General features: G+C 45.4%; 1 protein-coding gene and 1 long non-coding RNA gene across 7 annotated transcripts in view; one reads left to right on the top strand and one right to left on the bottom strand.

Annotated features, from left to right (window-relative positions):
- The window catches only part of SAMD4A (sterile alpha motif domain containing 4A), a 242,859-nt gene that overhangs the window by 189,285 nt on the left and 29,603 nt on the right, over positions 1–23,971 (top strand). For all 6 annotated transcript variants that reach the window (XM_004472777.4, XM_004472776.4, XM_058293407.1 and 3 more), the window contains 4 exons: positions 10,992–11,101; positions 13,316–13,402; positions 19,087–19,435; positions 22,834–22,919. In XM_004472777.4, coding sequence (XP_004472834.2) covers positions 10,992–11,101; positions 13,316–13,402; positions 19,087–19,435; positions 22,834–22,919 — 632 coding nt within the window. The remainder of the gene's footprint in view (positions 1–10,991; positions 11,102–13,315; positions 13,403–19,086; positions 19,436–22,833; positions 22,920–23,971) is intronic.
- LOC131277931 (uncharacterized) lies at positions 13,287–15,491 on the bottom strand. The gene is made up of 2 exons (XR_009184992.1): positions 15,279–15,491; positions 13,287–13,974 (listed from the first exon to the last, which is right to left on the bottom strand). It is a non-coding gene; the product is annotated as an uncharacterized lncRNA (long non-coding RNA).

The raw sequence follows: 23,971 nt of genomic DNA, 5'->3' as shown, positions 1-23,971 counted from the left end.
TCCCCTTCAGGGCTTCTTGCCAAAACCTGAGAAGCAGGAACCAGAGCGAGAGCCATCAAACCCCTCTCTTTCTTTCTTTCTTTTTTTTTTGGTTGTTGTTGTTTGTTTTACTGCCCTGACTTTCAATTAAATGAGTTCTCACTAACAGTGTCAGGTTCTGCTGTGCATATCCATTCCGCATCTGCCCTGTCTGTAAAGACGCTGAGCAGCTCAGCCTTCTACCTCATTGCTGTAGTCAGGGAACTGTCAATAATTTAGAAAAGCAAACCTTGGGATCTTTTTATTTAATTTCTCTTAATGCCAAATTGTAGTAGTGCTTCGTTTCTCTCTCCGGTTTTCTTTGATAGCCAAGGCAACCTTTAAACTCTTTTCTCTGCATCTGTTTAAGGGACATAAAAATACCACTGAGACTTTCTGACAGTGTTTTAAGCCTGATAAAAGATTTGCATATAGGCGATAATGGCGTTTTTGTGCAGCATAAATAAATGTTCCTACATGCTTAATAGATCTACCTCCTTCGAAAGATACTCATCAGGAGATAAAGATTTCCAGAGAACCTATGATAAGTTCAAAGAGGAGATGGATAGTCTGTATTTTTAGACTACAGTTGTTGAAGAGCTGGAAAGTCCTTAGGGAAAGATGCTCATCAGAGACACCCTAAAAACAATTTTACATGGTGAAACAATATCCAGTTATGCTTCAGGGGCACAAACTCAGAGAGCAGGCGCCAAGGCTCTATCTCCCTCTTTGCTGGCATTAATAGTCCCTGAGGTTTTGTTGTTTCTGGTTTTCCCTTGAAAAGGATCAGTGCTGACTTACAAGGCTGTATGTGGAGTCCCCTCCCCCATACCCACCCACCCACACCCACATGTGGCACAGAAAGCATGCCTGACACTGCCGCGGTACCAGTTGTAAAAGGGCACCAGGTTGAAAAATGGAGCCTATCAATTTAGAAAATGAGGCTGAGATGAAGCTGCTTCCCTGGTGCATTTTGAATCTTCTCAGCTGCTTAGGCCTGTGCTCCTCCCCTCCTGGTGGTCCTGTGCTCCCAGAGTAAGCAGGCTCTGCCTTGACATTTTACTCTGCTGATACAAATGGGTCTTTAAAGATATTTAATAGACAGCAAAAACAGTGAGTCATTTTGATATGGAGGCCATTTGTCCCCTTTCCCTATTTTGGGAGAAATGTGTCATGATTTTGGAGAACTAGCAAAACCCATTTCTGAGTTTGTGCGACCCAACTGATCTTGAACACAATTATCTGCTCAAGTCGAGTGTGGCTCAGACATGCTGTAAGCCAGCCTGGCTGGTCATCTTTGTCACCGGGGCATCGAAATACCTGAGGGATCAAAGGAGGCTGAAACAGCTGTTGCTTTTGACTAGCTTCTTTTTGGGCCAAGTTCGGTGTCTGGAAGTCATGTTTCAAGAAAGCACGTGTTGCAATTCTAATAGGGATCTCTGTGGGGAAGAGGCCCTGGCCTTTGTGTTGAAGGGCAAGGAGGCCCCAGGAAAAGGCCTTCACTGGGATAGAAATCTCTCCCAAAGAGGAATGCTGACTCCACTGTCTGGTCTTGAGAGGTTTGTTTCTTTCTTCCCTTTACTTTGTTTTCTTTCTTTCTTACTTTGTTTGAGGTATTATCGGTACCTTACACATTCTCCCAAAGTAGGCAAAAGACAGGCTTATTGCATGCTGGCATCTTAAGATGGGAAATGAACAAATATTGACTTTTGAAGGGAAATAAATGAGAGAAAATTTGAATAAAATTCCTACCCATGTTTTAAAATAAAAGGCAAAATATTCCAAAATCCAAGAATTAGCCTATATTATATATAAACTTACTCAATTCCTTTCTTTAGAATTGGTAAGAATTGTTTCCTCAGACCTTCCTCAGGCAGAAAATGACTCAAGTGACATCTTGTATCCAAGATTTTCTCTATAGGCTCAAGGAGTGTGGTCAGAAAAACAAGCTATTTGATGATTGAAAAAGATAAAAGACCCTCTTTGCATTTTCACCTCTGCTTCCCTTCTCCCGAAGAATTGGATTGGGATTTAAAGTATGACCTTAGCAAACTAAATGACAAAAAAATATTTGAAGGAAGGAACATCATGGACAATGAAGGATTCTATTTGTAGGAAAATATATTTCCATTCAGATGATGGTTCAGACTGTAGAAATCTCTACACCCAAAAACAGTTATCATTCCAAAGTGCCATGGGCCTGTATTAACACAGATGCCCCTCCCCAACTCTGACATGAGATGACCACTGCTAATGGTTCTTCTGCCACCAAAGATGACTCAGAATGGTCCCCCAGGAGAGTTCTGGAGAAGTAACCCTTAACATAGCCCATTCCAAGAATTTGTCATTTGATTCCCTGTCCAAGAGCAGATACCAGATTAGATTTCCAAATTAATTCATACTTTTCTGAGAAATGAAAAATGAAATCCAGTAAAAGGCTTTTACCAAGAGCCAGCTCTTCCTCTCAGATCCCCGCTCCATCCTTCTTGTGACTCAGGCACTTGTGCAGGCACTTCAGCTACTTGCTGGTTCACCTCAGGATGCCATCCTCTAATTGCTATTTTTCTCAATTTCAAACACCTAGTTTATGAGAACAACCAGGAATAGGTAGTAGAATTTGGAGGAGTTCCTAAGTTGATAAGGAATGCAAGTCAGCCCCCTACCCTGCTCCCTGGGGAAATCATAAAAAGTCACCATAATTGAACTTAATTTAGTGTGAATTGATCTTCCTTGCTGACAGCCTGGGCATACCTTGCTAAAACACTGTGTTCATGCATTCTTTCCCCTTCTCTAGACAGGGTAGCCAGATCTGGCTACAAATTGTCCCTTACAAGTGTACCTCTTTACAAGAGTCAAGAGTGTAGAATAAACTGTGGTGTCCAACACTGTTCTGCTTCGTATTCTTTGCTTCCATCTATCTGGCCCTCTTTTTGTCTTGGTGTCAGCACACTATGCGAGGAATCATCAGTGAGTTCTCTCCCAAATAGACCAACTCCTGCTTTCAGAGGTTTAGCATCATCTGCCTGCTTTGTTTTGTTTTTTCCTTTTATAGTAAATACCCATCATAATGAGTTAAGTCTGTTCTGAAGAGGTCCCTTGGGGTAAGGATCTCAGACTAATATCTCAAGCTAAAGCAAAAATGTGATCAGCTGTTCGACTTGAAATTAACCCAGGTGAAGATGGGAAACTGAACTGGACTGTGAAATTTTCCCATTTTGACATTCCCCATGGAGGCTACTGGTTATACATTATTTGGACTAAATATGCTGGTGTAGTTTCCAAGTACAGTTATCCTTGTTCTTTTTTACAAACCTCACTGCAACTTATCCCAAGGGAAAAATTCTTGATTCTATCTGAGTCAATATTCTATTATTACACCCATCTTTCTCTGGGCAACACTGAGTGGAATATGCTCTCTTACCTCTTCTCTCATATGTAGCCTTCAGCTATTAAAAAAAAAAAAAGGCATTCTCGTAGTTTCCTAGAAGAAAGGAAATATGAAAGAAGAGGAAAGAAGTCATTTGGTGGAAGAAGCTTGTCTTTCCTTCACACCCTCAGAAATGATAGGTAAACTCAATGCCTAAAGACTTATCAATGCCAGGGCTGTTTTAAAAGATGTGGCAATGTTGTAAGGGAGAAAACAGAAGAGAAGAATGACTGAGTAGCAGGTTCTGCTTTGTCCTCATTCAAGCCAGTTGACTTTCTTGAGTGTCTGCTGAGAGAGGTTTTGGACTAGCTTCTGAAGAGACAGGAAAAGCTACTGTTTCTGCCTCAAGGAACTCACTGCCAAGTGAACAGCAAATAGGTACCTGATGCAGATCCTCTGTTGTGAAAAGATCTTGTCTTAGAGACCTGATCTGAGGTGGTGCAGGCTCCATGGAGGGCCCTAATTCAAGGTGGAGGGAAGTCAAGGAAAACTTGTGAAGGGGAGAGGCCCAGAGCTGGGACTGAGTCTCAGAGACTGATTATAGGTTAGCCAAATATATAAGATAAGAGAGGGACGTTCTATGCAAGAGGAAACACCATGCTTAAAGGCAAAAAGATCCTATGGCTTGAGTTTTAAGGGCATCTAGAAAAGGGGTCTGGGAAGGGAAAATCCATCTGCTAGGCTTTATGAGGGATTTTGGCTTTTATCCATAAGTTCCTAGAAACTGTTAGAGGAATTTCAGCAGCAGAGTGGCCTGCTTCGATTTGCATATTAGAGATAGAAGAACCCTAGCAGCAGTGAGGGGGAGATAGATCAACATGAGGAAGGGACAGGGATTCTGGATTTGGAGGCCAGTTGAGGCTCAGGGGCTGTTGCAGTAATTGAGAAAGCAAATGAAGTTGGACCTAGGCAAGGGGCAGTGAAAATGGAGACAATGGAATGGGTTCTTGGATCTTTGTGAGATAGACTTGAGAGGGCTTGGTAACAATGTTCACAGTGATAGAGAGGGAGGAATTTAGGACAATGGTCAGGTTTCTGCCTGGGACATCCGGATAGCCCATGGTATCATCTATAAAAAATGGCATCTAGGAGGAGGAACAGAATGGGGAAACATCATGGGGCATCTTTAGTGTGTGAACCTGTAGGACATTCCTGTGGAGGCGTGCAGGCTGGGACCACAGTGTACCAGGCTCTTCCCTGGCCCAGATTCCCAAAGAGTCCTCACCTGCACAGTTTCAGCATTATCCTTACCTATAGCCAAGTTCAATTCTAGACTTCTGGGTCAAAAAGGCCATAAACTTGGACTTCTAAGAAGTAAGGTACTCCATGATTTTCTTATCGTTGCTAGTGTGAAAGAGAGATTTGGGATCTGTTTCTCTTGATATGATTTTCAACCACACCATTATGAATTACTATAAACTGGGCATGCTTATGATGTGCGGAGTTATGATAGTATGAAAATATAAAGTTTATTGAAACTGATTCAGTGTTCATATATAAAAATAGTAAAGGGAAAAAAACTGGTGGCTTCAGTAACCTTGTTAGAACTATAATCTAGCAATGAAAAGTGGTGGAAGGGACAAGTGACTGAATATACCCCCTTTGCCTTCTCTAAGGAGTCTTTATTAGATGAAAATTATGTAAACCTTTTCTCTCCATAGCAAAGGACATATATTGCCTTTCTGAAATAGTAGGTTTGGGGTTTTGTGTTGTTTTTGAAATGTAGATCTTTTGACTTCTGCTTTTCTCAGAATGAGACTAGAAAAATATCAAAAGGTATGATTTTTTTTTTTTTAAAGAAAAAGGAACTGGTCAGAAACCTTTGTAAGAAAGATGGGGGATACAGCCTTCTCGTGGGTCACTAAGTTTCTGGTGACCCAGTGGGAGTGGCCGCATTCCATTAACACAGCATGGCATGCAGCAGGAACAGTCATGGAACCAGGCATTATTTTCTGAATGTTAGCCTTCCAGGTGCTGTCTTTAATTCATTTGATTTAAAGGCGAGGATTTAGTAAATTTGCTTCTTTTTGTTTATTCCTAAACAGCAACATTTGGCCTGCAAGGATGTGTCCTAGTCAGCTCAGAATTGTAGAAACTCTTTTCAGATAGGCTGAGCGCCCTGAAGTCCTTAAAAAGCCAATTCCCAGGATTCCCCCAAATACTAAACATCTTGAGTCTTCTAACCTCAATTCCTTACCAAGGATGCTTCTTCAGCTTCAAGGACTGTGCAGGCACACTTTGGGCGGCTGTTGGTATGAAACGGAGTTACTATTTAACAATGCAAAGCAGGCTTCTTGTAGAACATCACTTATGAGTGACATAGCTAGTTGAAACTATAGGGAGAAATTTAGTTCCTCTGTTTGTATCTAACCCTTCTAAGTGTTTTTTTTTACTCCAAATTAGACCATCTCTTTGCCTTCTGAGACCAACATATGGCTCTCCACACACATGGAACATGTCCTGGAGGCCACCATAGATACTTCCTGGTTCACAGAGCATGCTGAGAAGGATCCAGCTCCACAGGGCCACAGACCAAGGCACCTCCTTTCTTTTGCTCAGAACCTAGAACAGAACGGGGCTGCTCATTCTGCTCTGGCCATAAATAGACTCCAGTAATCTTAATGGTGTTGATAAGCTTCTGCTCTTTGTTTTTGAAAGAAAGATTTCCCTCTCACTTCAACAAGGAAGAGGCCATACCTCTTGCCTTATCTCCCTCAAAGACCAAGGATGTAGTCATATCTTGGAGGGTGAGAACTGTTTGACATTAGGCTGGCTGTCTGTGGAGAATGGGAGTTGATCTTCCATCTGCAGGTGGTGAGCTTCTTATAAGAAACGAGGCTATTCATGTTTCTCTCTTTGAGGCATGCCTTAGTCCTTGCCCTTCATGTTGCTTCCTATGTTGGGCCTTCAGCAACGTTGGTCCCATCTTTCTCTCTTCAGCAGCCTTCTCATTGGTGGGTTATGTGCTGCAGAGCCTGCTGACCTAATTGATATCTTCAGCTATTCCTATAATAGGAGTTAAAGACAAGGACCCCAAGTTCTCATTGGAGCCCAGCTTCTGTGTGAGCCATAGTACACATTACAAAGCCTCTCTGTGGCTGACTTATCCAAACTCTAAAATAAAATAAATAAATGAATAAAAATCAGCGTAATTGGAAACTTGATCCCATGGGAAAAGACCACCATAGAACATATGCAAGATAGGCCTAACATTATTATTATCAGAAATGGCCATTTTGAAAAGAAAAGCCACCATGGCCTACAGCAAGCTCTAGAAGCAGTGTCATGAAGGATGAAGAAGCTGACTTGGTGTGGGGTCCCTCCATCATGTACCTGGGGACACTAGTGCTTTCTCCCAGGAACCTCCTACCTCTTGGCCTTCTCTTCTCAGTTTCCTTCATGGGCTTCTCCTCTATACCTTCCCATAAAAGTCTGGCACTCTCCAGAGCTTCACCTTTGGCTCTTCTCTTCTCAGTCCATGATTTTTCCTAGAGTGATCTCACCTATTTCCTTGGCTAAAACAACAATCCATGTTCTCCAGACAAGAAACTTGTCTCTGTAGCCCAGAAGTCTTTTCTGAGGTCTTGACCCAGCTGGACTTCTCCACCTGGATGACCTAAATGCAATAACACTCAATTGTTCTAACATGGAAGTCACCATCTCTCCCTTCTCACCCCAAACCTGTTCCTCCCCTGTGTTTTCTGCCTCACTAAACCTGAAACAAGGGAGCCCATTTAGGCTCCTTTATCTCTCTCATTCCCTGTTCAGTAATACTCAAGTACTATCAATGTACATCTTTTTCTTCTTTGTTGCCACTGCCCTCCCAAGCCAGCTTCAAGGGCTTAATCTGTCTCCTGCCCTCTACTCTCACTGTCCAGCCTCAATATTGACAGCCATCCTCCCTCCAATGCACCCATCTGATTGTGCCTCTCTGCTGCTCAGCATTCAGCTGTTTCTCATCACCTACAGATAAATATATAATTGTTTCACCATCAACTATCTCAATCATCTGACTCCCTGCCTATCCGCTATTCACCTGACCATTTGTCCTACTCTGAATGCTCTCTTGGCTCTGTGCTTTGTTTGAATACTGTTCCTGCTTCCTGGGAAGACTTCCTCAATATGGTCTACCCAGAAAACTCCAGGTTGCTGCTGCCTTGTAGCTATCTATCCTCACTCCCCAAGGCAGACCAAAGTGTTCCTTTTTCTATGCTTCCCTAGAAATCTGAGTATACTTAGCACTTGCCCTGCAACTATCAATGTCTTATGTGAGCCATTATCTCAGGAGTAAAAGTTCCTTGATGGCAGAGACATGTCTTCACAGAGGCTGGCCCATAGTAAGCATTCAATAAATGTTGAATGAGTGAATATCAAGATGCCCATACTTGGCAAGGTGGTCAACCCAGCACATAGCAAAAGCATCTTTATCTTTCTCACACTGCAAACAGGAGAGTGACTTTCTAGTTTAGGACTCTCCATTGGCATGGCCATCAGGAGCAGCCCAGAAGAACACAAATGACTGTGCACCAGCAAACAGTCAGGAGCCCAGGAGGCAAGTGTGCCTTCAATCATGGGTCAGCTTTTCCAGGAAACATTCCTGCTTCACCCCTGTTTTTAGGTCTGTGTCTTCTAACCATAGCTTCCCAGAATGAAAAAGGAAGGTCTAAGATTATGTTAAGTGATTCTCAGTATTGCATCCAACAATGTGGCATATGGACCATGGGAAAGGGCCTGAACATTTAGTTGGGGTTTGTCCCTGGTCAGCTTCTTACAGAATCCAGCATCCAAGTCATTGGAATTCCTGGTTTTGGGAGAGTAAAATAGGCAAGGCTCCTAGTCTCTGGTTTGTTCCCCTTTAAGTGATGTTTTAATTTAATCCTTGACAGAGGAAGGTGCCTTGCCACAAACCAAGGGAGAAGGGCACAGGAAGGTGTGAAAGCTTAGTAGGCTAGGTTTTTTTTAACAGATTTGCCTTGCTCTGTCCATCAATTAATGTTGCAGAAGGAAAATTCTTTAAGCACATGGCACTCTACTAGGCACCAAGATGCTTGCTCTAAAAGAAAGTCAACATATACCTGTTTCAGGGGACATATGGTCAAATGGAACTTATATTTCCCAGGCACATATCCTGACCTAACTCTTCAGGAAGGCCTAACTTATTATGTTTTGAAGTTGTGTAGGAACTTTTTACTTCCATCAACCTGATTTTTACTAAATGATAAGGCAGCCTCTTCCATTCCTCCAACCCAGGGAGTTCTCGTTGTCAAAATAGTTATATAGAAATTTGAAATTTTCCAAGCTGATCCTTGCATCCCATTCTTCCTGACTCATAAAACACCCAAGTTGTCAACTTGACTTAAAAGCACCCAGTTCACAGTACAGCTCAGTAGCTCACTATTCTGTTGCTATATCAGTGATTTTTGCATGATTAAGCTGTAAGGCACCTGGTGAACATTTGACCCATGAGGTTACTTCATACTTTTTTGTGGTGAATTGTGCCCAATTGTGGCTTTGGGTTACCCAGACTTCTCTGAATCATGATCCTTGAGTTTTCTGATCAGCAACTGGTGGTCTTTCTAAGCCAGTTCTTTTCAAATCAGCATTTCAAAGATGTAAATAATAAACTGAAATCTGATGGCAAAGAGGTAACAGTGGTTGGCCTAAAGGAATAGTTGTAGTTAAGCTCATTGTTGCTCACTTTCAGAAGCTTTAGTGTTGTTTCAACAGCAACAAAACGGTAGAGAATAGAGTCTGGTAAAATTGTTCCATGATGTCACAGGAGGAAAAGTCCCAGATTCCCAAGCTGGTATGTCCTGGACTCTCTCCAACCCCAGTTTGAGCTAAGGAGGATGTAAAGGGTTGGTACCGTGGGCCTGGAGGAGTCCTGTCTCTGTGGTTAATGACGGTCCCAGAGGGACTTGGTTAGCACAGAAGGACTTAAAAGCACAGAATGAAGTGATTCTTGCCTGAGGTGACTGAGCTTGTTCTTAAAACACCAATTACTATCCAATTCAATTTCCCCCCAAATTCCCCTTCTTTGGCCTTCATGTTACTATAAATCAAGAAGTAACCTAACCAGGCCCACTCTTTGCTCTTACAGCTTGGGGTTTCAGGAGATCATCTCCTATCTACATTCCCTAAACCGAGGTTTGGTTTACTTAGGAGGCAGAGTCTGATTTTAGAGTGGACTGGCCTCTTCAATCCCACTGACTACTCCAAACATTGAAAAATGTATAGGGTCCCATATATTTTGGAGTGTTTGTGATCCACATCAATGCCTCATAATGAAGCACTTAACAATTGACAGTATCTTGTAATCAACATGATTAGTAATGGATAATACCTCGTAGAAAATAACATGATAACATTTGCCCAATGCTTTAGCATTTCAAAGTACTTTGCAGTCACTGTTTATCCATGCATTGCACTGATGGATTGGTTGGACCTCATTATTTACAAGAAGGTGATACAGTGTAGTAAAAAGCTGGGATTCAGGAGACCTGGCTTCCAGTCCTCATTTCATCACATACTTACTCTGTGGTCTGGACTTAGCAACTGAGTTTTGCCATCTGTAAAATAAGCCAGATGTGGAGGTTTGTCTAGAGACTTCTCCAACACCCTAGCAGCTTGAAAGTTCTTGTATGGACAGGCACTTTGTTTTGGTGTACTTAGCAAAGTAACAATTCTCACATGGACCTGTAATACAGTTACTGTTCAATTTTCTTTCTTTAACTCCAGAATACCAAACTTCAGGATTATTTCAACTGTTTTGGAATCTCCATTATCCTATGGTCTGACCAACATTTGGACCTTTCAAATCCTGATAATCTTTCAAAACTTATGATTGACATTCAAGGAAAAGGTCAAAGACATATCCCATTACTTGGAGAAGTGGTCAGCTGACACACTCCACTAGAGTAACAGTTTTTGAGGTCCCACTCGGGTATAGGAAAGCAGAAGAAAGGACAGGCTAGGAATTACAGTGATTCCATCCATGGGGTGCTATAGTTGCCTAGTTTTACTATCACTATGGAAGTGGCAGAAATAGCATGTGGAAATCTGCATTTTACTGAAAATGGAATTACCTTGAGGATGTAGACTTATCACCTTAGTAGTTTTAACACTCTTAGTCAGCTCTTTACAAATTAACAATGAAGTAGTCCAGATAAAACAGTGGCTTCTTGCCACTTTTTTGGTCATGAATGCCTTTTAGAATCTTATGGAAGCTATTGACAACTCTCTGCCCAGAAAACTAATCATACGTTCATAAATTGGGATATAATTTTAGGAGATTATGTCCTGAAACCACTGGACCCTAAGATAGCAACCCTTGTGTAAAGCATTGTGGGCAAAATAGAATAAAGGAGCACAACAGTAGAAATGTCTGACACTTCTGAAAACAAGTAATAACATAAAGGTTTTTTTTTTTCTTTTTTTTTTTTTCTCTGACCATCACCCTCTTTTTCTTTCTCTATCCCATCTTTTGTCATCTCTTCTTATTCCCTCTCAATTTCTCTCCCCATCTCTTGCACATCTTGCACCATAGATGTTCCAGCCTGGTTAAAAAGCCTCCGCCTGCACAAGTATGCTGCGCTTTTCTCCCAGATGACCTATGAGGAAATGATGGCCCTCACTGAGTGCCAGCTGGAGGCTCAGGTATGTGTAGCAGGTGGCTGTTCCCTGAGAAGGTGCCCCAGGTGGAACATGAAGTTCAAGTCCTAGCCAGACTTTGTTTGGACTCATACCATATGCCACCTAGCACCTTGCCATTTTCTAGGAACCGCCAGATGCTGGCTAGCATTACATGGTGAGTAAGGCTGGGTTCTTGCCTTCTGGGTCTAATAGGAGAAGGAAGATAAACAGATAACCATAGGGTAATTAGGGGTGAGATAAACTATTATGAAAAAGATATAAAAGAGGTACACTCTGTTAAGTTCAAGGGTGCTAGGGAGGACTTGGTGGAGTCTCCTAGAAAAATAGCATTTGACCAAGGCCTCAAAAGAGTCTTGGTCCCTGCTTTTGCTCACTTTGCTCCCTCCCTCCCCATGCCTGAAGTAGCTTGTTTGGGGAATGACAGGTTGGTTGTGTGTTGTCCAGTCCAGTTACAAGTCAACTAACTTCTAACCAGACTGGTGAGCAGAAGCACCAGGTCATGCCTCAGGTCTGCCTCAACCCTTTTCCAAAATCATGCTCAGACTGGTCTTAAGTGAGATTAGAGTAAATTGCACACAGTATTTTTTTCCTTCTAGCCCTGAATAACGTGGGACCATCATTGACAACGGGATTTCCCCAAGGCTCAGATTTCATTTCCCTCCTGCATGACCTAAAAGGACAAAGTTCCTTCTTCCATCTAAGGCATTTTTCCCCAAGTGTGGTTGCCAAAGGCCAGTCAACAGAACGCCTGAAACGAAGCATGTTTCCTACCATGCTGTGCTCGAGTAAATAGAGCTGACTGATGTCTTTGTTTCCCTTGCTTAAAATGCTATTTGCCTGTTTCACATTGACTTCAGTTTCCTTTGAGCAGTGATTTCAAAGAATTAATGATCTGAACAGGCTAATAATATTTCCTTTACAGGAAGAGGAGATTGTACCATTTGGGGCATAGCTGGTCTGGAAGCATCCATCCCAACAGAGCACACTGGTTTCCCGTCGTGTATTCAGTACCCTCAGTTAACCTCTGCAGGCCTGGCTGAATACCAGTATTGAGATGCAAAACAAAGCCCAAAGTCACTGCACATTCTCAGAGAATGAAAGGCACTAATTTCAACTTCCCAACACTTCTCCCATATAGCCTTTTGAATCTTGCTTGCTCCTTGAGATCCCAGGGATTGATGAAAACTGTTTCTAAGAGCATTTTTGTGTTTGGGTCAGAGTTGAGAAGAAGTCTAAGTCATCAGTTGTTCAACTTAAGAAAAAACAAGAAATAATTGACATAGAGGGCAAAGCCAGAGGCTAGCACAAACTTTTCAGAGTAATTTCATTCACTTGAACCCCAAATCAAGGCTAAAAAGAAATATACCCCCTACTGCTTCATCTCAGAGAGTAGGTTCATTTGTCAATGAGTCTTAATGTTTCCAAGTAAAGGAGAAGCCTCTGTGTTCCCAGTCTTTCCTTCCTTAAGGGGAATTCTATGGAGTAATTGCAAGAAGTCACCAGAAGTTTGTATGGGAGACCTGATTTGAGAAGGAGACTTCGATTTGGAAATTTGCAGTGTCTTTAATCCACAAGTGTTCAAATTCTTAGGCTCGCCATTGCTACAGAGTTGAGATAAAGTCCACATCCCTAACTATGAGTCCTAATCCTCTACCTGAAATAATGACTGAGTCATGGGGTTAATTTATTTTCTATTCTGATTTTCCTTATGGAGATAAAAGGGGGTAACAAACTGACAAAAATTGCTCTGCGTTATGTGGCACTAGGAGAGAATTGTTCTGGGCTTCAGAACTTCTCCAGATGGGTAAATATAGGAAAAGTTTGAGAAAGCAGTGAATATCTGTGTGGGGTGGGAACCATCAGGGAAACTGAGAAAGACTGAAATGATAAAACCTGGAAGAGAGGAGGAGTGTATGACATCAAATTTATCTTTAAAGACTGGGAAGAAATTTCATGTTGGGTGGGATGATTAGCTGTTCTTTATCTCTCACTCTCCCAAAGGTCACAACCCACAGACACAGGCAACTGTGTACCCACATGGAGTTAGAATATTTATTCAGAGGAGGTTGATGATGAATGGGTGCTAAAGAGAAAGAGGAATGGATGTTTACTGTTCTGTGAACATCTGGTAACAAAGGGAGTAAACTACTAAATAGCCTACGAGAACCTCTAAGCTGATTCTTTAAAATGTGTTTTAATGAATTTATTTAATTACAGAATGTTACCAAAGGTGCAAGACACAAAATTGTCATCAGTATTCAGAAGCTCAAAGAAAGACAAAACCTTCTGAAGTCTTTGGAAAGGGTAAGTCTTCACCAGGCAAGGGAAACAGTTCTACCTTCATTGTGGGCAAATGGACCGAAGAAGGTCCCACTGAGGGTATCATTGGCAGACCTTACAGAGGTATATCATGCTGCCTCCTTCTCAAAGTTAGAAGTGTTCCAAAGTGCAGTTTCCTGGTGATCAATTGCTTCTGTGTCATTCGACGACTGAAATGTCCTTATATCCTTGATCCAGGGGGCCTGGGGCTGGCCATCTCCAAACTCTGATGAAGTGTTATCACACACATTTTTTATGTGCATTTCCTTCTGCCTTTTATACAGCTTTGTAGAGAGTAGCAAGTTGTTCAACCTATAACCAAAGGCTAAAATCATATGAAAACAGTGTAAGGGAAATGCAAGCGTGCTTCATTCTCACTGCCCACCCAGGGAAGGATCTGGTTTTGAGAAAAGTTGCTGCCAACAGTAGAGAATACCATCAGATGTACTCCAGGTTTCTGTAGAGGGGATCAGCATCGTTTGGCAGGTGGACATAGTTGACTCTCCAGAGAATGGGTCTCCATGGTCTGAGAGGAGCCTTCTCAAAATTGCCCAATGCTGAAAAAGAGTGTATCCTGATGTTAAAAGCCATTAACAGATGTTTACTGTCCTCTCCCTTTTTGTTTCTGGCCTAAACAGGTTCTCTTCCTATATTTGTATCTGGATGTCACCCTGGTAACAATGGCTATAAAGGACTTTATGACTGTGATTTCATCTAAGGTCCAAAGGAGAGGAGGCCTTTGTTCTATACACAGGAGGCCAGTGTTGTCTCTGCCCCAGAGTTGGGATTCTTGTGACTGGTGTCGGGAGATGTTTGGGAGTGGTGGCTGGGAAGTTTTATTTGCTGCCTGCAGACTTGAGTGGTAGCCTCTTCTAGTAATCCCAGAGAATCTTTGGAAGGGAGCAGAGGATCGAGGTATGCAGAGCTAAAGCAAGTTTTGTGAGGCCATAAATATTTTAATGGAGTGGAAGGTTTGGTTTTTTTTTTACTTAATTTATAATGGAGTGTGTGTAATTTTATATACAAAATATAAAGTTATGTGTAATATAATACATATTAATATATATGTATTCTAAGATTTTATATATAGGATATACATATATAACTTCATAAGGAGTGTTTCTTTTAAAACTTCTGGATAGTCAGACATCCTGTGCATCTGTGATAAAAGGACCTTTCTTAAAGTAAATCACAAATTAAAAGTGACCTAGCCAACTCAATTTGAAGATTACTGTTCTTAGTTTTATGCTAATTTCTTTACCAGCTTGTCTAAACAGAGCGAATAGTGCGGTTTTTAATGTAAGAAACTGATCTCTTTAGGGAGCATGCAAAAGGCCATTTTCTCCTTTGCCATTAGCAAGTACAGAAAATATTTTGTAAGAGGATTAGATTGCTAAGCATTATGATGAAAGGGTAATTTCCCACCCTAGATTGGGAGCATCTACTAGGAATAGTTTCACTTCCCTGCCCCAGAGAAAATGCACCCACGTAAGGGACAGAGAGTTTGAACTGAAGGCTTAGTCCCTGAAGCCTTGGCCCTGGCCCTGACGTGCCACTGACTGCTGTGTGGCCTTTGAAAGTTGGTGACATTTTCTGTGTCCCAGATTTCACACCTAGAATAATATTGACTCCACAAAAATCCTTTCTCCTTGCTTCACTGGCATGGGAATAGTTAAAAGATGCCAAATATAATACAAAGTGTGATAGTAGCTAAATGGCCAGGAGGAAAGCAAGGAGTTTATTGGGTCTGACCTTTGAGGGAGGAAAGCTCATGGGTGTCAGACGACCAGCTTGCGCTGGCTTCAGAACACCCACTCTCGTTCAGACACCTCTCCCGCTCTTCCCTGCCAGAGCTGCAGACCTGGGGCAGGTGAATCTCTGCTCGGCAACCACGAGAACTCAGTGCCTGGCTCTGTTCTCTCTTCTCTAAGACCTTCGCCTCTCCTGCCCTTCCGAGACAGGGCTGTTGGTAACCTGTTACTCCTACACCACCTCTCCCAGGGAACGACTGGAGTCAGCCATTTCTCTGGCACTCCAAGACAGCACTCGGCTGATTATGCTGCTGGAAATGCTGTCATCGTGCCCTGGTCTGCCTCCGGCATTCTTACCTCACATAGAACCCAGGATTTCTAAGGAGATAGCTGGGACCCCGCCCAAAGCTAGTTCATAATCAGTTGTGGCTGCAGATAAACTCCACGCCCAGAGCTCTTCCATTCAGTCAGTTACTGAACACTTGATGAGCAGCTGCCTTGGATGAGATTTGCCCCATCATCTGGAGGCTCACGGTGAGTAATAGTAGGTCCTTGTCCTCTGGTCACTCAGAGCACACTTTCTAACAGGTATCGAAGTAGACGATCTCACAGTCTGGTGCGATCTGTGTCATCGTTTAAGGCACAGGGTAGGGGGTGAATCTTCTGGGATTCTAGGAGCAACGAGGAAGAAACCATTTATAGGGGCAGGATGCTGGCTAGAAGACTCTTTAGGTGCCTCTAGCCAAGTATTGATAGGAACTTGAATCGAGGCAGAAGTTAGTGAGGATGGAGAAGGAGAAGAGAAACATGTAGGGGAAGACCAGTGGTCGTCAGGGGCTTTGGGCAGAGTGTTGTGTCACTGGAGAAAGAAAATACAGGGATGGCCTCTGGCCTGGAAGAAATAGAGTGCAGGTGCCTGAGTGTTACCCAGGCTGAAATGGCACGTCGGTGGCTGAAAGAACATGGTCTTCTGTTTGAAAGACTCAGGTGTGGGTCGTCTGTGGGTGAGTGGTAGTTGGTGCCCACCCCTGTGAGTGGGCATCAAGTAACTAATAGAAGCTGAGGACAGATGGAGGAACTCTATGTGAAGTGGAAGGACCGAATGACTCTCCACTGCTTTGTTAATGGGCAACTTCATCTCACCTCTTTACTTTTATAATGTAGCATTGTATTTATGGTATGAGGGATCAGTATAGACTTGGACTGATTCCTCATTTTTCATTAACATGAAAAATTAATGTCCACAAGTAGTGGAGGACACTGGCTTAAGTTTAGGTCAGGCCATTTCCTAGTTTCCTTCTTAACTCATGTGTTCTGGAATTCATTTTCAAGAGCCAGGAACATTACCTGTGTCCAATGGCCATAGAAACAGGGGTGTTGCTAACTGGTTGTGAGCCAAGTGTTATCTTCCCAGGACAGTAGCTTGAAGTCTTCAGCCAGGGAGAAACTCTTCCTGGGAAGTTCTATTTTTTACTGAAAGTGTCCAACATTATTCATTGTATTTATGGTGTCATTTTTGGTGCGGTTATTCCCAATAGAAAAATAAAACAAGATTTGAACTTGGGGCAAACATTTCCTGTTTGAAGGAGTTCAGCTTTTCGCATAACCAAATCTCCATCCCCTACCACTCAGTAACTGCAGAAGCACGATCACCTTGTTCACCTCCATATGCCCTGCTCAGTTCAGACCACCAGGTTCAAAGTGAGGATGGGATGGCCTCTAGACTCTGAGAAAGGGCCAGTCCCATTCTGGGCATTGGGGAAAGCTGGGAATAACCAGAGCTCAGCCTGGCAGGCACTGGACTTGGCAGCACAGGCTGCAGGCTGGTGCCACTATAGCTACATCCGCCATGTTTCGAAGGAAAGTGCTAGACTCTCTGAAGCTCTCCTCTAATGGACTTCTTGACACTGGCCCTGTAGTCAAGTTTGAAACAATCCTGGGTCTCCTTAGAATTTCACTTCCCTCATAAACCCTGGTTACCAACAGGCTAAGGCAGAATTTAGGCCCCACTCCCTAAGTCCCAACAAAGCAGGTTGTGCCAGCAAAGGATCACAACTATCAGTGTGCTTTGCCACCCAGAATGGGAAATGCGGATCAGAGGCTGCCATCCTTGGGTTTCTTTTTTCTAATCCATTATTTGAAAAGGTTTGGGTGCAGGAATGATGGCCTTCAGAAGCTTGGATTCCCTGACATCCTCAAGTAATTTTACTTGGCAAGAGAGGATCCTGAGAATGGGTGGGGTACACACACTTCGGTCTTGTAAAATTACGTCCTTGCTCTTTTGGGCTTTCAGAAGATTAAGTATTTCATTAGTAATCAGGGGCCTGAGAGTCAGTGTCCTTCCTGGGTCCCGGGAGAACTACCTGCAGAAGCACTGGGCGCTGGCCCTGAAGCGGGACCCCAGGCGCCTGAGCCCCAGCCCCGTGCCCAGCCCAGGTCATCTGTCACGTATGCAAGTGTCGATCTAGCTTGACTTCCACTCCTTTCTCTAATGCCCAGTATACAAAACCATATGTGCAAAATGATCCAATTTTATCATTCAATATCAAAAGAAGTGTGGCTGTGACACCCGTTTCAATACACAGCAGCTAGAATGATCTTTTTTACTTTATAATAAAATTTTATTTAAGTGTATCATTCATGCATAAACATACATAAACAATAAGTGTATAGTAAAAGTTGTGAACTTACAAAACAAACATGCATATTTTCCTACAGGGCTCCTCCCATACATCACCCCACTGCCAAACCTTGCACTATTGTGAAACATTAGTTACAAACTATGAAAGAGTACCAGCAAAACAGAGCTACTGACTGTAGCCCGTGGCTTACATTTGGTGTCAGGACTATCCTTTCAAAATGTGAACCGTGTCGTTCCCCTGCTCAAAACCTTCTCTGAATTATAATCTCAGAGTAAATGCCAGGGGCCTCTGCGGTCAAGCCCCCGCGCGCCCTGAAACTCCCTTCCCACCCCTGCACCCTCAGCTACTCTGCCCCACCCCAGCCCTCCTCACTGCTCCTCGCACCCCCCAAGCCCACTACCCCCTTGGAGCCTCTGCCCTTGCCATGCCCTCGGCCCAGACGGCGCTTTCCCAGGGGCACTCCTGCCCACTGTCGTTGGGGTTCCTGCTGCAGCGTCCCCCTCAGACGCAACCCCTCGGGACAGCCCTGCCCCACCCCGACAGGCCCCTGGCCTGACACCATCCATCTCAAGGTTGGGACGGAAACTCCCTGAGGGCAGGGCCCTCGCAGGGTGCCTGGCACTAGACGCCCTCAGCACGTGCTTATTAACTCAACACAGAGGCACGTAACAGGGTGACAGACACTCGCCCATGGCTTTCCAAATACGAGCATCCTCACGACAAGCCGATGAGGCAGGTACCATGGTTGTCCCCATTTTACAAGACAGGAAAACGGAGGCACAGAGAGGGTAGGTAGTTTGCCTCAGGTCACACGGCTGGTGGACAGCAGAGCCAGAAGCTGAAGCCAGGCTTAGAATCTGTGCCTTTCATCACTGTCCTGTGAGCCTGTGCCAAGGGGCGCCTGGCGGGGCCTCAGCCAGAGCAAATCATTCACGGGACTCAAAGGCACCGTGGGACCCAACTGTGCTATACAATGGCTAAGAAGTGAGTGAATATAAAAGAGAAAAATGCATTTTATAAAAATGTACTGAGGAAGCCAAAAGTGTTCCAGTGGTTATCTCTAGAGAGTGGGCTTTTCAGGTGATACCTTTTTTCCTGTACACGCACCTGCGTCTTCCAAGTTTTCCATCCCAAACCTGGCTGCTTTTCCAGAAAACGTTCCTCCGCGGGGCCCAGCCGCCCCGGAGCCCCGCGTGGGGAGCGGCCGCGCAGGGGCTGGGAAGCCTCGCGGTGGGCGGCTCCTCTGCGCGTCTGACGGACGTCTTTCCCCTCTCAGGACATCATCGAGGGCGGTAACCTGCGCATCCCGCTCCAGGAGCTGCACCAGATGATCCTGACGCCCATCAAGGCCTACAGCTCCCCGAGCGCCACCCCGGAGGCCCGGCGCCGCGAGGCCCAGGCCCGCCACCAGCCCGCGCTGATGGGCCCCGAGAGCCAGAGCCCCGACGGCAAAGACAGCGCGGCGAGCAGCGGCGCCACGGCCGGCGGCCCCGCGGCCAGCACCTTGGCCGGCGCCAGCGGGGGGCTCCAGCCGCAGCAGCTGAGCAGCTGTGACGGGGAGCTGGCCGTGGCGCCCCTGCCGGAGGGGGATCTCCCCGGGCAGTTCACACGTGTCATGGGGAAAGGTAGGGCCTGATTCTCCTGCCTCCCCCTTTTCTTCTCTCTGAATCTCTACCCAGAGCCTCCAGCTCCCAGGGGTGGGGAGTGGGGGCCTTGCCTTGGGCGCTGGGTAAACCACCTGTCGGTGACTCCACTTGTCAGGTAAGGAGCCTGCAGTGCAGAGAGGTTGAGTCATGCAGATCCGAGCTCCCAAAGGCCTCTCTGGCCCCCCCAAGGCCTCTTCCTCAACCCTGCTCCTCTCCGACTCCTTCGGGCCGTGGAGGTTGAGGCCCCTTATGAGAGCGCACCTTTGGCCGCTCGGGAGGAAGGTGGGATGAACTCTGAAAAAAGAAACACTCAGCAGCTGGTTCCCTCCCCAAAGCAAAAGTGGCAGAAAATGGGAGGAAAGGTGATAGGGTGGTGATATCTTCAGTCCTTCACCCTAAGACCCCACTGTCCAGAAGGCCCTTGGCAGTGGGTTCTCCCTTGGCTACCACAAGTACTTGCAGATTTGGGTGTGATGTGGAGCATTCTTAGCAGTGGGCTGTTTTGTTCGCATTCCCCAGTCTGCCTTTTACTCTTCAGGGTTGATTCACCAGACAAAAAGCTCTAGAAGTAACAGCTGCTTAGTGATTACTATATACCAGGCATACGTACCTATGCAGCTTGCTTAATCCTCAAATTATCCCCCACCCCCATTTTACAGAGGAGGAAACTGAGGCACATAGGCTAAGTGGCCTACCAAGCTTAAATGGCTGATAATAGGGCTGGGATTTGGGTCCTACAGTCTACCACGCGCACGGCTACTTCTGTGACCTCTTATTCGCTCAAGACAGAGCAAGATTCAGTTCCACATAAAGTGTCCCTTTTGCTCTTAGTTGATAAAATACAAACCTAAATTGTCACTTGTCTGTCCCCACCTTACCACCTCGACTATCCCACTGCCTCCATTCTTTAATCCAGACAGACTTTATCTTTGAGTTCCCAAACCTCTGTACAAACATTCCCTCTGCCTGGACCCAGAGTCCCTACTAATCCATATGAAGCCTTAGTGTGAGTTTCAAAATGCACCCCGTCCTGGTGGATGCAGCCACTCACCTTGGAGTACCCTCGTGCAGTGCACAACTTGCACATCCTAATGTGGCAGCCTGGCCTTAAACTTAAACACTCTGGCTTTCCCTCACCCCAACCCTTCTCTTTCCCTGTGTAATGCCTCCTCTTCTTCTTCCAAGTCTCACCTGAGTCCTCACTTTTCTAGGAAGGCTGCCTGACCCATGGGCTGGGTGAGGTACCCCTACCATGTGCCACAACCACCCCTTGATTTGCCCATCTTAGCCCAGTTTACACTAGACTGTAATTGCCTGTATGCTTGCTTGTATCCCCATTAGTCTTGCAACATGGACAGGTGACTTTTAATAACCGCTGAGCTCCCCATACAAAGCCCAGCGCTTGGCTTATAGTGGGTACGTGGTAAGTACTTGCTGCAATGCTCCATGCCCATGCTGTGTGCATGTCTGGAGGGCAGGACAGAATTCACAGTGTGGTACCTTCAGTAAGAACACACTTTCTACCTGGATTACCCTCTGCCTTCCCCTGGACTCAGACCCTTATGTAAATATCCTTGAAAATGCCAGCATTAGAATCATTTGTGTGTTTGATGGGATCTTTCATTTAAAAATCTCTCTTATTTAAAAAATGTGGTGAAGGCCAGTACTTTCCCTTTAGGAAGGAAAAACAATTTTTTCTTCTTTATTGGCCAATATTTCAGGCCATTTTAAAGAACCAAGTTTTTGCCAAAAGAAATGGGTACCTGAGCTTTATAGCTGAGTGAGAAACACGCCCCCCACACACACACACACGTCCTTAAAAAAGACTTCTATTTGTGAAACTCTGGTTTCATTAGGAGATGACTCATAGCTTCCTTTGGAGCCGAGATGCCCGTAGCTTGATGGCCGGCATGGGCCCTCCCTCTCCCCACAGTGGTCATCCCCCTTCCCACCACCCCTACCTCCACCCCAGAGTGGGCTGGTAGCTGTGTTGGGTTAGAACGGACTTTCCCATGGGTGATGATTCAGCCCCACGCTGCCCCTAGGGGGTGTTACCTGAAGGTGTGGGCTCCTGCCCCCTCCTTGTGACAGGATCCATGACGGCCCCGTCTGCAGGAGACCCAGACTCCTCTGACGCAGCTTCTTTTTACATATCGATGACTTTAAAAGAAATTCTAAAACCAGTCTGTGCTCAACATAAAAAATTCAAAGTGAACAAAATAGTGGAAAATGAAAAGCAGCCCCTGCCCACCTCTAGGCCTGCCATCGTCCTCCCTGGAGACGGTCATATTTGACATTCTTTTCTGCAGCTTTGTTTTTCTTTTGGCAGTATGTATTTTCAATATTCCTGTCAGTACAAATGATAGCACTACCTCATTCTGTAAAGGCTGCATCCTGTGCTCTCCTACCGGATGCATACACCACGATTTATTTAACAGGGCCCCCATTCACGGGCATTGAGGTGGTTACCAAGGTTTTGCTATTACAAACGAGGCTATGGTGAAAAATCTATGTGCAGACCCAGCTGCAGATGGGTACGAAGAAGGAGTAAGTGGGCTTCCGTGGCAGCTTGGCTTTGCAGGGGTTAGGAAGAGGAAGGAGCCAAGTGTGAGGCCCAGTTTTCAAGCCTGATCTATGTGAGTGCAAAGCAACTTTACTCTCCGATGACTTCTTGTGTCCCCCCCATCTCCAGCCTGGCCTGCTCATCACTCACCACCAAAGATTGCGGCCTCTGTGATGGGAGCAGACCAGGCCGCACCAGCGTGGCCTTGAAAGTCCAGACTGCTCCATGTGCGTTAGTGCTTAAGTGTGAGGGTGGCCCAGCGTGTGTATAAGTGTGCAATTACCCCACGTGGTTGAGTCGCAGGCTCTTGGGGGCGCACACACGCCGCCCATCCCCAGAGGCCAGCCAGCCACACGCTCCTCCAAACGCGGACGCCAGGGCCTTTCCACCTGGCAGGAGGTGCGCGGTTCATTCACAAAATAACGAGGCTGCTCTCTGATGGCATCGGTGTTCTCTGATGCCTTTGAACCCTCTCTCAGAAGAAGCCTCTTGCAGCGAGATAGCGTAGGGCACTGGTGTAACTGCTGTGCTCGTCCTCGCACCAAGGCTCCTCGCAGAAGGCTTAATATAGAATGGTATGACTGGAATTAACTGAAGGGGCGTCTGAAGGCAAGAGCTCCCGTGGTGGCCGAGCCTGTGATTCAGTGGAATGAGGGGCCTCCAGCCTTTTTTGTGAACCTTACATAAGGCCAGAGGTGCACACACCTCTCATAATGTCGGACCTGAAAGGAAATCCAGAGGCAGCTTTCAGAGGTTAAAATGTGCGTGCATTTTTCTAATTCACCTTCTTTTTTTTTTTTTTTTTAATTCACAGTGTGCACACAGCTCTTGGTCTCCAGACCTGATGAGGAAAATATAAGTTCCTATTTACAGCTCATAGACAAGTGTCTAATTCATGAGGTGAGTAGTGATAGTTTTACATCCGTTTTTCTTTTGCTTAGAAATGATTCTCAGAGTTGCTGTGATGTGCTCGTTTTGGTCTCCAACGACTTGTTTTGAGGTCATTAATAACACCTTGGGCAGAACTAGGCAATGGCAGCCTCAGACCTAAGCGGAGCTCGTGTAGTACTCTGGGATCCAAGGACGCGTCTGTAGGCCCAGAATCATGGGATGAAAGACAATGTCTGACAGAAACTTCTGACTCTGGAAGAATCCCTAAGTGACTGAGCCTGGGGTGGTTAACCCAGCCCTGACGGCTCACCCTCGGCATTTTCAAGTCTTTTAAAACTCTCGTGTTGAAGTAATGTTTTGCCTTTCGTTCGACTAAACTTGAGAAAAAGCAAGAGAGCAAAAGAAATAATGAATGTGTGTGTGGGTATACACGTGTATGTGGTTCGATGGCTTGTTAGGCTTGGGCTTCTGTTTGGACTTGTGACTTTCAGAGGCATTGTTGTTTAGCCGTATGTCCTCTTGAAGGAGGACGGAGGCAGGCTGGAGACGCACCTTCGGGGACTCTTGGCGCACAGTCTTCACGTGTGGAGTGGGGTCGTTCCTGGGCCGGCCGGGGCTGGGGAGCTGCTGCCTCTGAGGAATGGGGACAGGGGAGGCGGCCCAGGACACCAGGGCTTCTTGTAAACCAAAGAGTTAGGGTCAAGATCTAGACTTCAGAAAACTTGCAACCAGATGAGCCTATGGTGATGAGGTCTTTTTGTAGGATTGTGATGTGAGACCACAAAGATAAAGGCTCCAAAGCCGCCTCACCTTTGCAGTGTTGGGGGCAGGCGTTGGTAGGTGGAACCCTGGGTCCAGTAGGTCCTGGTGAAAGGAGAAGCCCCAGCACGGGGGCCTGGCCCGGTGCCTTCTTCCCCCTGCACTTGCCCTCACCCTCCCAGCTGCCAAGTGGCACTTCTGCTGTGGAGGGTCTCGTGCCACTCTGAGCCCTTTGCCAGTTTCGCCACCCAGCCCTGCCCATCCCTCACAGTAGGTATACAGTCTCCCTTTGGGTTTCCATC

Source organism: Dasypus novemcinctus, chromosome 3 (assembly GCF_030445035.2).
Source record: "Dasypus novemcinctus isolate mDasNov1 chromosome 3, mDasNov1.1.hap2, whole genome shotgun sequence".
Taxonomy (NCBI): domain Eukaryota; kingdom Metazoa; phylum Chordata; class Mammalia; order Cingulata; family Dasypodidae; genus Dasypus; species Dasypus novemcinctus.
The sequence above is the reverse complement of the archived record's forward strand: the minus strand, read 5'-3'. Positions and strand labels throughout refer to the sequence as shown.